The sequence below is a fragment of the Phyllostomus discolor genome, chromosome 13 (assembly GCF_004126475.2).
Source record: "Phyllostomus discolor isolate MPI-MPIP mPhyDis1 chromosome 13, mPhyDis1.pri.v3, whole genome shotgun sequence".
NCBI classification, from domain to species: domain Eukaryota; kingdom Metazoa; phylum Chordata; class Mammalia; order Chiroptera; family Phyllostomidae; genus Phyllostomus; species Phyllostomus discolor.
In genome coordinates, this window is record NC_040915.2 from 7,138,799 (window position 1) to 7,154,112 (window position 15,314).

Below are 15,314 nucleotides of genomic sequence, written 5' to 3' on the forward strand. Positions count from 1 at the left end.
CATTGATGTTTCTCTCTCTCTCTTTTTCCCTCCCTTCCCTCTCTAAAAATAAATAAATAAACTCTTAAAAAAAAAGAAGTACAAATTGGTAGTCACAAAAGTGTCACAGGGATGTACAATACAGCATAGGGAATATAGTCAATAATACTGTACTAACTATGGATGGTGTCCTAACTGTGGATGGTACTAGACTTATTGAGAGGACTGCTTTGTAGGTTATGTAAGTGTCTAACCACTGGGTTGTACACCTGAAACTAATACAATGTTGAATGTCAACTGTAACAGAAAAATAAAAAATTATTTAAAAAATGAACAACAGCCTCGCCCCACAAATGACTGTCAGAGACAACACCCACTGAAACTGGCAGGCATGAGGAGCAAGTCTGCACAGTCTCCAAGTACCGCCCCCAAGAGATCTATTAACTAAAAGGGAAAGACAGGAACTGTACAATGGGCGAGCCCCCTTGACCAAGTGATCAAGGTCAGTATCACCAATAATATATATGACATATTAGGAATTCTGTGATATAATGGACTAGGGACACTTCATTTTATAATTTCAGTTTGATCACAAGAAAATAACAGACAAACCAAAACTGAGAAACATTAGACAAAATAACTCATAAATCCTGTTCGAAAGTGATTTGGGTCTGAAAGACAGAGGGAGGAGCTGTTACTAACAGTAGCAGACTTAGAAATAAGTAAATGCATTTCCTGAGTAATATTCTGGAACAGAAAAAGGGCATTAGTGGGAAAACTGGTGAAATATGAATAAGGTTTTCTTAAAATTGTTTTACCACATTAATTTCTTGGTTCTGATCATTGTACCATGGTTACATAAGATACAAATATTAGGGGAAGCTAGTTGAAGTACACATGAAAATTATAATATTTTTACAACTTTTCTGTAAACCTAAAAGCAACTCTAAATAAAAAGTGAAAACAATAAATAAAACCATGAATATGAAGTACATCTTCTGTGCACTTACTTCTACATCCAGTGCTAACTTATGGCCTAATGCAGTATTTTGATTCCAGGACAAAATTTTCATTTTGTACAGTCATACCAACAAATGTTGGGGATGGAAGCCTAGGATCTAATGGCTCCTTTTAAAATGTTGCAGCTGAAAAAGAAAACATTTCCTAGACTGACACTAAGTAAAACAGCAAACAGGTAACAGAAGTGTAAGCCTGTGAGCACGAACTGAGTTTTATTTCATTGCAAGTGATGTAACCTATGTACACAATTTTTTCTCTTCCCCTTTAACATCTGAAATTGCCCTTAAAGAGACTGACTACACTGTAAAATGTGTTTAATTACTAATTTATTAAATTTTCCTGTCAACTAATATATCCTGTATGGAGCCTTTGAAGGGTGTTTGGAGAGTTCACTGGCAAGCACTGAAAGCAGATGGCTCTGTAAAACTTACAGGTAGTCGCAGGCTCCTTAAACGTACAATGTATAGATTTCAACATTGAAATAGTAGCCTTTTCTTCCAAAGTAATTTTCTCCCACTTTCTCGTAAAAGTGTAAAAAGGACATTTATAGTTTTAAAAACCTGTATTGAACACAAATCAAGGTTTTTCTACAAATGTCTTTCCAAAAAGTTTAAAAGCATCACAGAATAGTGTGTGATGTTAAAGAAAAGAATCTCCAGCCCTGGCTGGTGTAGCTCAGTGGATTGAGCGCGGGCTGCAAACCAAAGTGTCGCAGGCTCAATTCCCAGTCAGGGTACATGCCTGAGTTGCAGGCCACGACCCCCAGCAACCGCACATTGATGTTTCTCTCTCTCTCTCTTTCTCCCTCCCTTCCCTCTCTAAAAATAAATAAAATCTTAAAAAAGTTAAAATAAACCCCACCTCAATATGAAAAAAAGAAAAGAAAAGAATCTCACCACAGCAGAGTAATTTCCTTTTAAGCAATACAGTGTAGTATTTTTTAAACTATTGTGGTAGATTTCGAGTGTGTATGTGCTACATTACCACACCAGATTAATCCATGTCTTTCACATTTATGCAATAAACTACTGTATATGGCCAGTTACCACATAAACTGTCCTACTGCAATTGCAAAAATGGTAAAAGGCTATCTTTATGAAAGCTTAAAAAATTTAATGAAAGGCAACCATCACCCTAATTTTCTGTAGAAATTATCTTTTTCCCTCCCACTTTCCTTTCCCCTTTGAATGGTACCTTTACAGCATATTAATGCACAAAGATATTTATATCACTTTTACTTGCTAACCTTAAAAGACTGTTTTCTTTTCTGATACATCAAATGTATCAGAAGGCACCAAGATTAGATTCCTAAATTGTTTCAGAATTTTTGTTCCTTTTTCAGTTCCTCTAGAATAATGTTCCTCAGAAAAGTGCAACTTTCAGGACCAGAAGAAAATAAATGATACAACACAGTGACTTGAAACTTTTACCACTGAAAAGGTAGAAATATATTAACAGATTCCTTGACCTTTTCATTTAGGACAAGTCAAAATAACCTTCTGAACATAAACATAAAAATAGAGCACATTTATTAACAGTAGGAAAACTCCTAAGCTTATATAACAATGTATTAAACCTGACGTAACAACATAGAGACGAAAGCATTAGGAATTCTCTGCCAGATAATCTGATGCATTATCCTAAAAATATGTTTCATACATAACACTAACATAACAAAGTACAGCATTTATTTCACAGGGAGAAAAGCTTTATCACAAAAAACAGATTTACTGGATTTCAGCTTTTGATTAAAGGTTAGAGATATATTTTAAAGATAAAAAAGAAAAACAGGATTTACCCTTAAAATAAAAAAGTGTATATATATATATAATCCATTTATTAATACTTTTATGCTCTTACAATGTAAAACATTTAGAAACTTTTGAGCTCTCAAAATTTTGGCCAGTTAACCTATTTGGCTTTGACGTATCCTAAATTCCCTTTTGAGAATCGGAGGAAAGTTTTCTGTCCATCAGTCCAATACGGGTGCAGAGATTCTACTTCATTTTCTTCTTCTTCGGGGGTTCCTCTTCGGAGCTGCTTTCAGTGCTGGTGCTGCTGCTGCTGGAAGAGCTGGAATCCGAGTCTGAATCCGATGACGAGGACGAGCTTGTGGAGGAGGCCGAAGATGAGGACCCAGAGGAGCTTTCATCGGTGTCGCTGTCTTCGGAGGAAGAGGAGGACGAGGTAGATGTTTCTTCACTCTCTGATGAAGAATCACTGGCTGAACTGTCACTGCTGCTGCTACTGGAACTGGTTACGCTCTTAGACCTGTTAGAAAATCAACAGTTACGTGCATGGGAAGCTGACGTTTAATAGAATGTTCATGTCCTAGGAACATTGTGTACACATACATAGTGAAGCTCTGTTAGCATGTTGTTCCTACATTGGACGCTTCGGGGACTGCCTGGCTATTGTAACCATAGACGCTCCCCTCACTTAGCAAGGTCTTTTACTTCGGCAATTCAGCTCTCTTGGATGGAATCCAAGTTAATTGTACCTAATATGCTCCACAGCAAATAATGTTAGAATAAAGTTGCATTATAACAATTGGGTTTATTTAAACCTCATGAAGAGTGGTAAATGTTTCATAATCTTAAATACTTTACACAGATACAGCTGGTCAACAATTTCTTATCAGTTCAATAACATTTCCTATTCTAAGCTAGGAGGAATTATTTACTATTTCCAGGCAGAAGGACTCTGAAAAGTAAGAGAAAAAGGAGACATCTAGATTCTAAAGGCAATAAATTCCAATAGGTTAAGGGAAGAACACAGAAAATAGGACGATGTTTAATCATAAATTGCAAACAAGAAACTTCAGATCCAAATCTTATAACTACTATTTTAAAATCACTCTTCCCACCTCCAACTAGTATTACATACTGACTATATGATACTCTTGAAGTCACACCTACCTTTTTTTCTTGGCCTTTCTTTCTACATTAGCTTCTTCAAGGCTGTTAAACACATGGGGGAGAGAAATTCCTGTTAGTAGAGTGATTATGCACAGCTCAGACCAAACCTGTCACTCCCAATACTATTTTACATCGGAGAGACACTTTGTCTATTATAACATGGACTCAGAGTCCAGTATTCCTTGTCACAACCAAATGGAAAGTTTCCTGCTTATTGCAGGCCATATGTGGTACAAAGAGTCAACCAGCGCTGACATAAGACATGCCATCTACCACCTGTAACTCAGAAGCCAGGTAAGTTAGTAGTTAGGACAACTGAATGTGCCAACTGGATTCTTTTTCAGTTTTGAACTTAGGCTGATATGGCTAAATCAACTACATCCTGAATAACAAGATGAAGTGAACCACAGCACAACAGGTATAACTTATAACTGGAGTTTCCCGAGTGTATTATAAATGGCCATTTCATATAAAAAGAGAAGCAATCTTTAATTTAAATAGCCATTTCTTTTTCCACATGCCCCCCACATTATTTACAAAGAATAAAGTATGGTGACTTTTGAATAAAATATACAAATGGCTTGCTGTTGTATTCCTGCCAAACAGCATGTACACTAAATCAGGCTTTCGAATTACAAAATTTCTTCTATTATTAGAGCACTATCATGTAAATTTAACATTTCTACATTCTGGACTTCTCTATATTTCCAAGATAATGCCTCTAACCTTATTTCGTGAGTCTTCAAATATAAATACATACGTATGTAAAGTTGTTTTACACAATGGAATTACTGAACTGTCATCTTGGGGTTAAAATGAGTGGGAGAAGTACATTTACTAAACCACACCACAAGAATCCATGATCACTGAAATTCATACACTTCCATAGTTTTATCGTTAAACCAAACATCAGTAATCTTTATGTAACAGAGCCGTATCTAAAATTCATGTAAGTCTATGTATTTTTAAGATCAAGACACTTGTGTAATACAACTAGAAAAGCACAAGTAAAAGTAAATGTTGCAATGAAGTTATTTATAACTCTTATATTTTATTTTTTAGGGAAAAACTTTTTTCCTTACATTCCTAATAAAAAAGTTGGAAAACTGTTTTCTCCTTATAGTATTTTAATTCTAAGTTTCAATATTTGTAAAGGGTTAAATCACTGGCATATTATATATTGCTATTTTTAAGAAGAAAATTGTTATAGGACATTGATAATTGTATCCAATGAAAAATAAATGTCACAAAAATTTGATACCTACCATAATTCACTTAAAAAACACAAGAACAAGCTTATCTTTAACAGTTGGTACTTTTACACTGTCCTTTTTTTCCTTTTGAACTTCTTTTTGCTTTTCCCATAGAATGTATCCTAAATATTTTTATGCCTGAAAATTTTACTGATCACTTATGAAACTTCTTTGTAATAAAAATAGATATAACCTGAAATTATATCTTTTAATTATCTGTGATCATAAAGCTTTAAAAGTGTTTAAAATTTCTGAACTGAATTACCATTACTATAAAATTGATTAAAATAATGTAAAAATATAAATTTTAATAACTATCACATAAAATAATTTATTGAAATTACATCTCTTAATGACATGGATGGATTTTTTCCAGTTTATGTATCTATGAATCTTATTGCTAGACTATGACAAGGTTCAGCATCTATTCAATTCCTATAGTTAATTTTTATAGATTTAATCCTGATAAACCTTGTTAACCTAAATAGGTAGGTGGAAATAGAGTTTTATTGTAGTAATGCCAGTCAATTCTCTGACCTCTTCCCATGTAACATAATGATGTGTCATTAAAATATACTTATAAAAATTGACAACTTAATTAGGTCCTATTTCAATTTTGCTGGGAAAAAAAATTTACAAAATAATTTATGCCCAATAATCAGGACCATTCATTTTCTCAGTACAAGTTCCAGTAGTATTTTGATAAATCTCTAGGTTTTTTTACATGAGGACAATACACCAAGAAAAGAGTAGAGATAGGTGTGAGGTATGCCTTTCTCTTGTGAAAATCAGGGTGTTCGGAACATGGACATGGAGAACCAGGAGGGAAGTTCTCGTACAGATTTATTTTTGGAAAAAGTATATATGCATATTGATAATCTAGACACTGATTAATTCCTACATAATCCTTGAAGAGCCTCATGCCCACAAATTAGAAGGCTGCTGCCTTGAAAGTCCAACATTCACCACACTGTCAGAGAGCTAATGGATCCAGACGTTCTAATAAATCCAGATGTTCATCACAATGTCAGAGAGCTAATGATCTTGAAGATGAAGCTTCTAACCTGTAGCCCTATGCCAACCCAACCCCTTCCTATCTCGGTTTCTCTAGAATGTGTACACTCCCTTACTTCATAGGGATTTTAAAGGCTCTATTCAAGGGACATCAAAGGGTAAATAACAAATTTCCACTTCTTTCCTACCCAGTTCTCCTTTTAGAAAGGAACTACTATTACAGGTCATTTATGTCTTCAAAAAAATTCCACTATTCCTTTTTAATTCTTTAACATAAATGATACCATATTATATATACTGTTCTTTACTTGGCCTACATACTTAATGTAAGTATCTTGGATACTTATCTTGGTTATCTTTTCCTATTAGCTCACAAAATCTACCTCATAGTACTCTGTTGTCACATCATTGGTAGTTAAGACAGCAAAGCAAAATGATGAAGTGCATGTGTTCTGAAGAGACTGGTTGACTGAACACCTAACGTCTCCACTTACTAGCTATGTGACACTGAATAAGTTACTGAACCTCTCCATGCCTTAGTTTCCTCACCTGTAAAATGCGGATTAATAACAGTACTTACCTTTACGTGATAGCTCTGACACTGACACTTAAGTATACTACTACTTTTTAGGCCCTTGATAAATTCTATAAATATAAATTAAAATATTCCTTTGGATACCATGTATAAACTTACCTTTGTTGTAATAATCTGTTTTCTTTTTCTTTTAAAGCTTTCTTTAGTTCTGCTGTTCTTGAAGGCCTATGTAGGTATTTTCTTTTTCCTGTGCATTCGTAAGTCCAATGTCCAAATTCCAAGCATTTCTGACACCTTACATGTTGCTTATTTGCTTCACTACAGAACAAAAATCAGAATATAGGCCTTAAAATTTTGACTTGGCATAGTCTGCCCTGAAAATCAACAACAGAAAGTATAAAATGATTTAGTTTTAAATAGAAACAAACGTCATTTCACACTTTAAATGGCTTATGTTAGATTTAATCACAAGGCAGCACAGGACCAGGAGGTTCACACAGAACTGAGGTCAAACCTTTATTCCTCAGCTCCACCGCAGCAAGGCAGGCTGGGGAACTCAGACAGCCCTGAGGCTGAGAGCTAGAAAAGACAGTCAAAACATTGAAAACCATTTGCCTGAGGCATCAGAGAGCTATGGAGAAGGTAAAGAATAACCAAGCCGAGATGTGGAAGAAGATGGAAACCCAGGAGATCGGCCCGTAGTCCGTATCCAGTGTCAGGGCTCCGAGGGGCCGTCTCTGAGGAGAACGGACCAGCCACATACAGAGCACAGCCCAGTTTCTAGACATCTAGAGACTGAGGAAAATCCCAGTTCCTGCAATTGGATTAAGATGCAGAAAGCAAAAATAAATACATACATACAATAAATGAAAGAATTGGAAAGGAAGAAATAAAATTGTCATTCCTCGCTGGTGACATATTACGTACACAGTAAATCCGAAAGAATCTACGGTTAAAATTTATGAAATAATTTGAATTCAGAAGTAAGTTTAGCAAGGCTTTGGACTAGGGTCCACAAACTGTAAAGAGTCATGTAGTAAATATTTTAGGCTTTGCAGACCAAGAAGAAAGAGTGAGGATAATATGTATGTTACAGGGTGCAGCCAAGAGGAGGGCCCCAAGTGGGCATTTGAAATGGGGTCCAGAACTTAAGGTGTCCAGGAGATTTTACTCTGGCGTGGTTGTTTGGCATATCTATAACCTTTGACTGGTTGCATAGATATGTTAAGTAGCTGTGATCAGCTCTAAGCCAGGGGAATGGAAGTAACTTCCCCATCCAGAAGTAACTTCCCTACCCAGATGTAACTGGGGGGGTGGGTCCCCTGAGTTACAGCGCCCGAGTGGGAGCTCAGAGAGGACTGGCTCCAGGACATGGGGCCATGCCTGCCCAGACTCAGGATGGCAGCCCAGTAAAGCTGGAAGGATACGAGTTCTGGCATGTGAAGCCGAGTGTGGGAGGAGTTGGAAATGAGGCTGCAGAAGATTGGCCGCGGGGATTTAAAACCCAGACTTGGCGGCCATTAGGAGGAAGAGAACCTTTCTGCTTTAGGGAGAACCATGCTGCTTTAGGAGGGAGAACTATGCTGCTTTAGGAAGAAGAACCATGCGCAACCCTGAGGAGAGAATCACGCAGCCTGGCAGAGTGGGGACCCCCGCAGCTTTAGAAGGGGGAACCACCACCTGGTTTTAGCAGAGATCCCGGCGACTCAGCTGAGGGTGCCGGGAACCCAGGGAGGTCTCCCAGTCGAGATTGAGTACTAACTGGGAAGAACCAGAAGACTACCTAAGCCATGGACTTCTCTTTCCTTTCCTGAGATACGGTACTCTGGACTGGGCAAAGGGGGAAGGAAGGAAGGACTGTGTGTTTGTGGGTGTTTTTAGGGACTTTGGGATTTTCATAAAGACATTAGGTCACTACTTTAAGTTAGTATAGCATTAAATAAACATTTCCTTTCCTTTTCACCAATCTCTGGCATTGGGAGACGTCTTTCCTCTGGCGGTGGACATAACGGACCCGGGGCCTTCTTTCAATAATAGTATATCACCCCAGGCCCCCCTTGTTCTGTTCTGTAACATGTAGACATATAATAGGAGACAAACAAAATTCCAGAAATGTTTTGTTAATAAAAATATTTCAGGTAGAAGATGTTTACTAATGGGAAGAAAATGGAGTTCCTCTCTGAAGGATCACATTTCATCAACTGAATGTCAAAGTCAGTGTTCCCTATTATCAAATTGATCACATACACCAACGTACACACATAGGTAACAGTCTTAGCTTGTACACATACAAGAACATGCAGCAGGCAGGATTCAGTCTGCCAAACACTGTGAAAGATACAAGGTCAATGTGTGAAAATGTATTGTTTCTATATAATAAAAATTTAAAATGAAACCCTGGCTGGCATAGCTCAGTGGATTGAGCACTGGCTGGGAACCAAAGCGTCCCAGGTTCGATTCCCAGCCAGGGTACATGCCTGGGTTGCAGGCCATAACCCCCAGCAACTGCACATTGATGTTTCTCTCTCTCTCTCTCTCTCCCTCCCTTCCCTCTCTAAAAATAAATAAATAAAATCTAAAAAACAAAGTTAAAACGAAATTTTAAAAGGTGATATTTATAATATCCTAAAAAATACCAAATACCTAGAAATAAATTGAAGAAAATACATGCAAGTCTTTTATGTAGAAAAGAAACAAACATTACTTATTCAGACAAACAGCTAATAGAGGGACATACCTTGTTCACAGATTGGAAGATTCAATACTGTAAAAATGTCCTTTCTCCCCAAACTGACCTACAGATTCAAAGTAATGCCAATAAAATTTCAACAGGTTTGTTTGTTGGTTGGAAAAGGCCTATAAGAGAAATATCTGAAAGCCTGCCAAAATGAGCTGAGACTAGTGAAAAATATCAAGAACACCAGAAACTGTTTCACTTTGTGTCTTAGTTATATTGAAAGCACAAAGAATCAAAAAAGGGATAGGTTTGCTACTCAGCATACTAGGCAAACAGGCCACCGATATCACATTAATGGGCTAAGAGAATGAGCAGGACTATTTTATTTTGCTTCAGTTGGAACCCAGATACAATTATACATAGAATGAAAAGAGTACAACTGAAGTCCAAGATATTTGAAGAGGAAGTAACACAGGCCCCCTATGCATTCTGAATGTGTTTAAGTCACGTGTCCGGGTGATTGCTCCTTGACATACCAGAGATTTTCCAGGTGAGGCTGCTGGGCCACTGCTGGTAACCTGAGGAACTCTAGCATACAGGAGTGGTGTTGAAAGACCGGAAGTAGGCAAATGCCATTTTGATTTTAGAAGTGGGGAAAGGGGTAGATTCCACAAACTAGACCAGTGAACTTAGCATCCATCCCAGCCAAAATTCTGGCTGGGTTTATTAAATTGATTCAGAAAGAAAAGCCATGGCCACTAGGTATTGAAATTTTATAGACTAATGCCGTATCACCTTTTGGGTGACTGTATTTCAGTAGGGCATCCTGGAAAGTCACAGTATCCTTGTGAACAAAACAGAATAATTAGACTTCAGACCAAGATGGAGGCATAGGTAGACACACTGCCTCCTCGCACAACCAAGAGAAGGACAACAAAAATTTAAAAACAAAAACCAACCAGAACTGACAGAAAATCGAACTGTATGGAAGCCCAACAACCAAGGAATTAAAGAAGAAACATCCATCCAGACAGGTAGGAGGAGTGGAGACAGGCGTGCAGAGACAGCTCACAGAAAGTTGGCAGCTGGCAGATCCAGCTAGGCAGCAGCTGGTGGAGTGGGTAGTCCCACATTCACATACAGATAAACCAGGAGGAACAACTGGGGAGCGAGACAGACCATGCAACCACGGTTCCAGCGCAGGGAAATAAAGCCTCAAAACACGGACTGAAAACACCTGTGGGGGTTGAGGCCGCAATGGGAAAAACTCCCAGCCTCACAGGAGAGTTTGTTGGAGAGGCCCACGGGGTCCCAGGATGCATGCAAGCCCACCCACCCGGGAATCAGCACCAGAAGGGTCTACTTTGCTCGTGGGAAGGAAGGGAAGTGACTAAAATCCAGCAGAGAGTGGAGCAAGAGCCATTGTTCCCTCTCGGACCCCTCCCCCACATACAGCATCACAATCCAGCAATGTGGGTTGCCTCGCCCTGGTGAATACCTAAGGCTCTGCCCCTCACTGCATAACAGGCACATTAAGACAAAAAAAAAAAAAAAGCCCAAATGAAAGAACAGATCAAAACTCCAGAAAAAAATACAACCAAGCGACAAAGAGATAGCCAACCTATCAGATGCACAGTTCAAAACACTGGTAATCAGGATGCTCACAGGACTGGTTGAATTTGGTTGCAAATTAAATGAAAAAAATGAAGGCTACGCTAAGTGAAATAAAGGAAAATGTACAGGGAACCAATTGTGATGGGAAGGAAATTGGGACTCAAATCAATGGAGTGGACCAAAAGGAAGAAAGAAACAACCAAACAGAAAAGAATGAAGAAACAAGAATGTAAAAAAAATGAGGAGCAGTTTAGGAACCTCCAGGACATCTTTAAACGTTCCAACATACGAATTATAGGGGTACCAGAAGGGGAGGAGGAAAAGCAACAGATTGAACATCTATTTGAACAAATAATAAAGGAGAACTTCCCCAATCTAGCAAACGAAATAGACTTCCAGGAAATCCAGGAAGCTTGGAAGTCCCAAAGAAGCTGGGCCCAAGGAGGAACACACCAAGGCACATCTTAATTACATTACCCAAGATTAAAGATAAGGAGAGAATCCTAGAAGCAGCAAGAGATAAGGAGGCAGTTATCCACAAAGGAGTTCCCATCAAACTGTAAGCTGATTTCTCAAAAGAAACCTTCCAGGCAAGGAGGGACTGGAAAGAAGTATCCAAGTCATGAAAGGCAAGGACCTATATATCCAATATTGCTCTATCCAGCAAAGCTTTCATTTAGAATGGAAGGGCAGATAAAGTGCTTCTCAGATAAGGTCATCATCACCAAGCCCTTATTTTATGAAATGTTAAAGGGACTTATCTAAGAAAAAGATAAAGAATAAGAACAGTAAAATGCCAACAAGCTCACAACTATTAACAACCAAACCTAAAAAAAACACAAAACACAAGAGAACGACTAGAACAGGGACAGAACCACAGAAATGGAGATCACATGGAGGGTTATCAGCAGGGGAGTGTGAGGGGGAGAGAGGAGGAAAAGGTACAGAGATAAGTGGCATAGATGGTAGGTAGAAAATAGAGAGGGGGAGGTTAAGAATAGTATGGGAAATGTAGAAGCCAAAGGACTAATATGTATGACCCAGGGACATGAACTAAAGGGGATGGGAGGGAGTGTGCAGGGTGAAGGGGGATAAGGCGGGGGGAATGGCATAACTGTAATAGCATAATCAATAAAATATATTAAAAAACAGAACAATTAAGCAGATCAGTTAAACATCATGAACAAAGAATACTGCTTTAACAGGCTGAAATAAATTATACATAGGTAGGTATCCAGGGATGGCCTGCAGGGCTTGGTCCTCTGTGTGGTCTTGTTCACCTTTGTTATATACGACACAGATGTGCATATTTATCAACTCTACAGTTGACACAAAGCTGGGAGGGATATCTAATACAATGGGTGACCGAATCAGGATCCAAAAAGGTCTTGACAGGCTGGAACTCTGTGCTGGATCTAACAAGATGAAATTTAACAAGGGTAAAAGTAAATTTGATATTCAAGTTCAGAAAAATCAGTAGAAATACAAGACAGGGGAAGTCTGATCTGACTGCAATTCAAATGGAAGAAGCCAACTGAAATCAGTTAGGTCATAAGCTGGGACGTTAGAAGGGGGCAGGGTTTAGCTTCATAAATATTATTTTCATTTCAGCTCAGCATAAACTTTTTGATAGATTTGAAAAATGTAACAGGCCACTTTAGGAGGCATGTACATCCTTACCAGAGGTCTTTTGGCCAAAGCGAGATGACTACCCTGAAAAGGCAGCAGTAGAATCCAGCAAAAGGTTTAGCAGAAGAGATGATGTCACTAATGCCGAGATTCCATAATCTACTTACGTGAATATGAGTACATGTGATTATAACTTAAAAAGTGAAAATAAGCCAATTTCCAACAATTTAAAGTTAACGCCCTGAAAGATCTGCCACATAGGGCATTCAGATTTAGGCTCTTTTTTTCCCCTTATTTTTCCCTGATAGTCCGAAGACTTTAAAAGAAACAACAGTACTTCCTCACTTCTCTTGGCTAACTTAAAAGCAGTTTAAAACTTGTTTTTACAGAAATAATATATGTGGTTTATAACTAAAATTAAAACAGTTTGACATATATAAAATTAAAAGCAAAGGCCTCTTTTCTGCTTTTCCCCAAAAAACATTCCCCAAATTCTCTCAGCCCCCCACCCCAGCCTCTAAAGGCCCTCCTTCGACTGCCTGTGGACTCACGGTTCAGTACACCATGTGTTTACTTCTCCAAAAGACCAGGAGTGCTCAAGGTCAAATTTGTCCCTTACTTCTGTGTAGATGTGTACCAAATACAAGTATACTATAGAAACAGAACATCTATGTAACTTTGATACTTCTGAAACAAGAAATAGCAATATCTTTTAGGTGCCAAAAGTCTTACTTCCCTCTCATATTCAGAGTGGACATTTTGCCAATCTAGCACTTATCACTTCCTCTGACCTACCCATCTAGCTTCCCACTGATTTGTAGAGATCCAATCAACTGTAGTGGGAAGAGCATAAGTCAATCCGAGCTTCCATAGGCTTGGTTCCAGGCTGGGCAATTAACCCAATTGAGACTAACGAGATGCCATCAACTGGAAGCTGAGAGGATACAAAGGACTCTGATACAGCAATCATGCTGACACCAAAGGACCGAACCTATACACGTATGGGACCAATGCCCTAAAAGAACAAGCCTGAGAGTGAGAGAGTAGACCCCAGTGATGTCATTTGGGATGCTTATTATTGTTATCACTGCATTCCTGATCTCACAACTGACTTCAAAGCCTTCTTCCTCTGCCAAGCATACCACATGCTCTGACTCTGTAAGTCTTTAACCCCTCTGCTCAAGGAACTCTTCTCAGCTGGCATGCGAGACAGTCTGGTGGAGGGAAAATGAGAATGAACAGGGCTCTTGGAATAAAACAATATAAATATTAAAGAAATATAAACACATACATGTTAGCAGAATGTAAGCAATGTATTATTGATGTGCAAATGACGGCATGAAATGCTGAGAATGAAAAAGAAGTAGACATTGGGTGTGCAGGTTGGTAGAAGAAAGGCGGCTTTCTGTGAAAGGGGTATCTGGGATGACTCCAGCGTTATCTGTCTACCGCCAATCTCTTCTGCCAGCTCTTTCACTCTGCGGCCACAATGACCACCTTTGAGTTCTTAAAAACTAACTTCGTTCCTATCCCACTGTCTGGGTGCTCTTTCCCCAAATCCACGCATGACTCGCTCCTTTCTCACACTCCCAATTTGTGTTCAAACGTCACTTCTTCAGGAATAGTCCTGTCCAAACAACTTAACCGAGGCTTTTTCTCTCTCCACCACCTTAGTTTCTTCAAAGTTCTCATCACCACTGTATTTATTTATTAAAAATGTTTAGTTTATCGACTCTCCCTACTACCAGAATGTAAGCTCCCCCAAAGCGGGTTTTGTCTGTTTAAATCTTTTTCTTTATACACAAATTCTGGCACCAAGTGGCAGATAATGGATATTATTAATGTTGTATATAAGAGTATAAATGGCTCAAAGTGATTCGATAGCTTGGGAAAAGTCAGCATTTTACTCAGGCGTTCCTAGGGCAGGCGGCAGGAAGGAGGAGGAAACGCCAGCAAGCCTCCCGGCTACATATACAAGGCTGAAGGTTTACGTGGCAGCGAGAGTAAGGAACCGGTATCAGGGCTTCAGGCTTCCCTTGGCCACAAGTGGGCTGGCCGGCTTGCTGAGCAGAGGGGCACAAACCACATAGTGACTAACTCCTCTGCGTCCCCTTCTGAGAAACCAAACTCGAGGCTCCCTTTAGACCCCGCCCCCCCCAGGTTCCGCCCCGGGCACCCTGTGCAGCCGTCTTCCACGAAATCGCAAGCCCTGGGACACCAAATTTATTGCCTGCGCCCAAGCCAGGAGCACGCAACATATTAAAAAAAAAAAAAAAAACGGCTGCGCTCTGCTGGTCCCCACTGAGGATCCGACACTCGCTGACGCGCTTCTCCCCGCCCCCCGCCGCCGGCCCGCCACCCGACCAGGGCCCTCACTTACGCTTGTCTCCTGGCTATGAGCCGATGCATGGGAGTCGCCATCTTAGTGCGGCTAAGGCCTGCCGCGCTGGGTTTTGGGAAAACTCCCTGGGCGGGAGGACGCAGGCGTGGGCGGAGCTAGTTTAGCCTCGGCTTCTGGGGGCTAGCGGTGGCTGTAGTGTCTGGGGTGTGTCTTTAGTTTGCAGAAGGTTGAGGCTGGTGGTCTGTCTTGAACAGGGTTTTAAAGGATGAGGACTGACGTACAATTGACCCTTGAACAACACCAATTCCAACTGTGCGGATACACTTATACAAGG

General features: G+C 39.5%; 1 protein-coding gene across 2 annotated transcripts; it reads right to left on the reverse strand.

Annotated features, from left to right (window-relative positions):
• Window positions 1-2,505: 2,505 nt before the first annotated feature.
• ZCCHC10 (zinc finger CCHC-type containing 10) lies at window positions 2,506-15,108 on the reverse strand. 2 transcript variants are annotated; one of them, XM_028528067.2, is made up of 4 exons: window positions 15,020-15,108; window positions 6,879-7,037; window positions 3,918-3,959; window positions 2,506-3,270 (listed from the first exon to the last, which is right to left on the reverse strand). In XM_028528067.2, the coding sequence occupies exons 1-4, from the start codon at window positions 15,058-15,060 to the stop codon at window positions 2,997-2,999; spliced, it is 516 nt and encodes a 171-aa protein (XP_028383868.1). In that variant the 5' UTR covers window positions 15,061-15,108; the 3' UTR covers window positions 2,506-2,996. The 2 variants fall into 2 exon arrangements, with proteins under 2 accessions (XP_028383868.1, XP_035869760.1); XM_036013867.1 differs by lacking the exon at window positions 15,020-15,108 and adding an exon at window positions 9,933-10,280.
• Window positions 15,109-15,314: the final 206 nt, after the last annotated feature.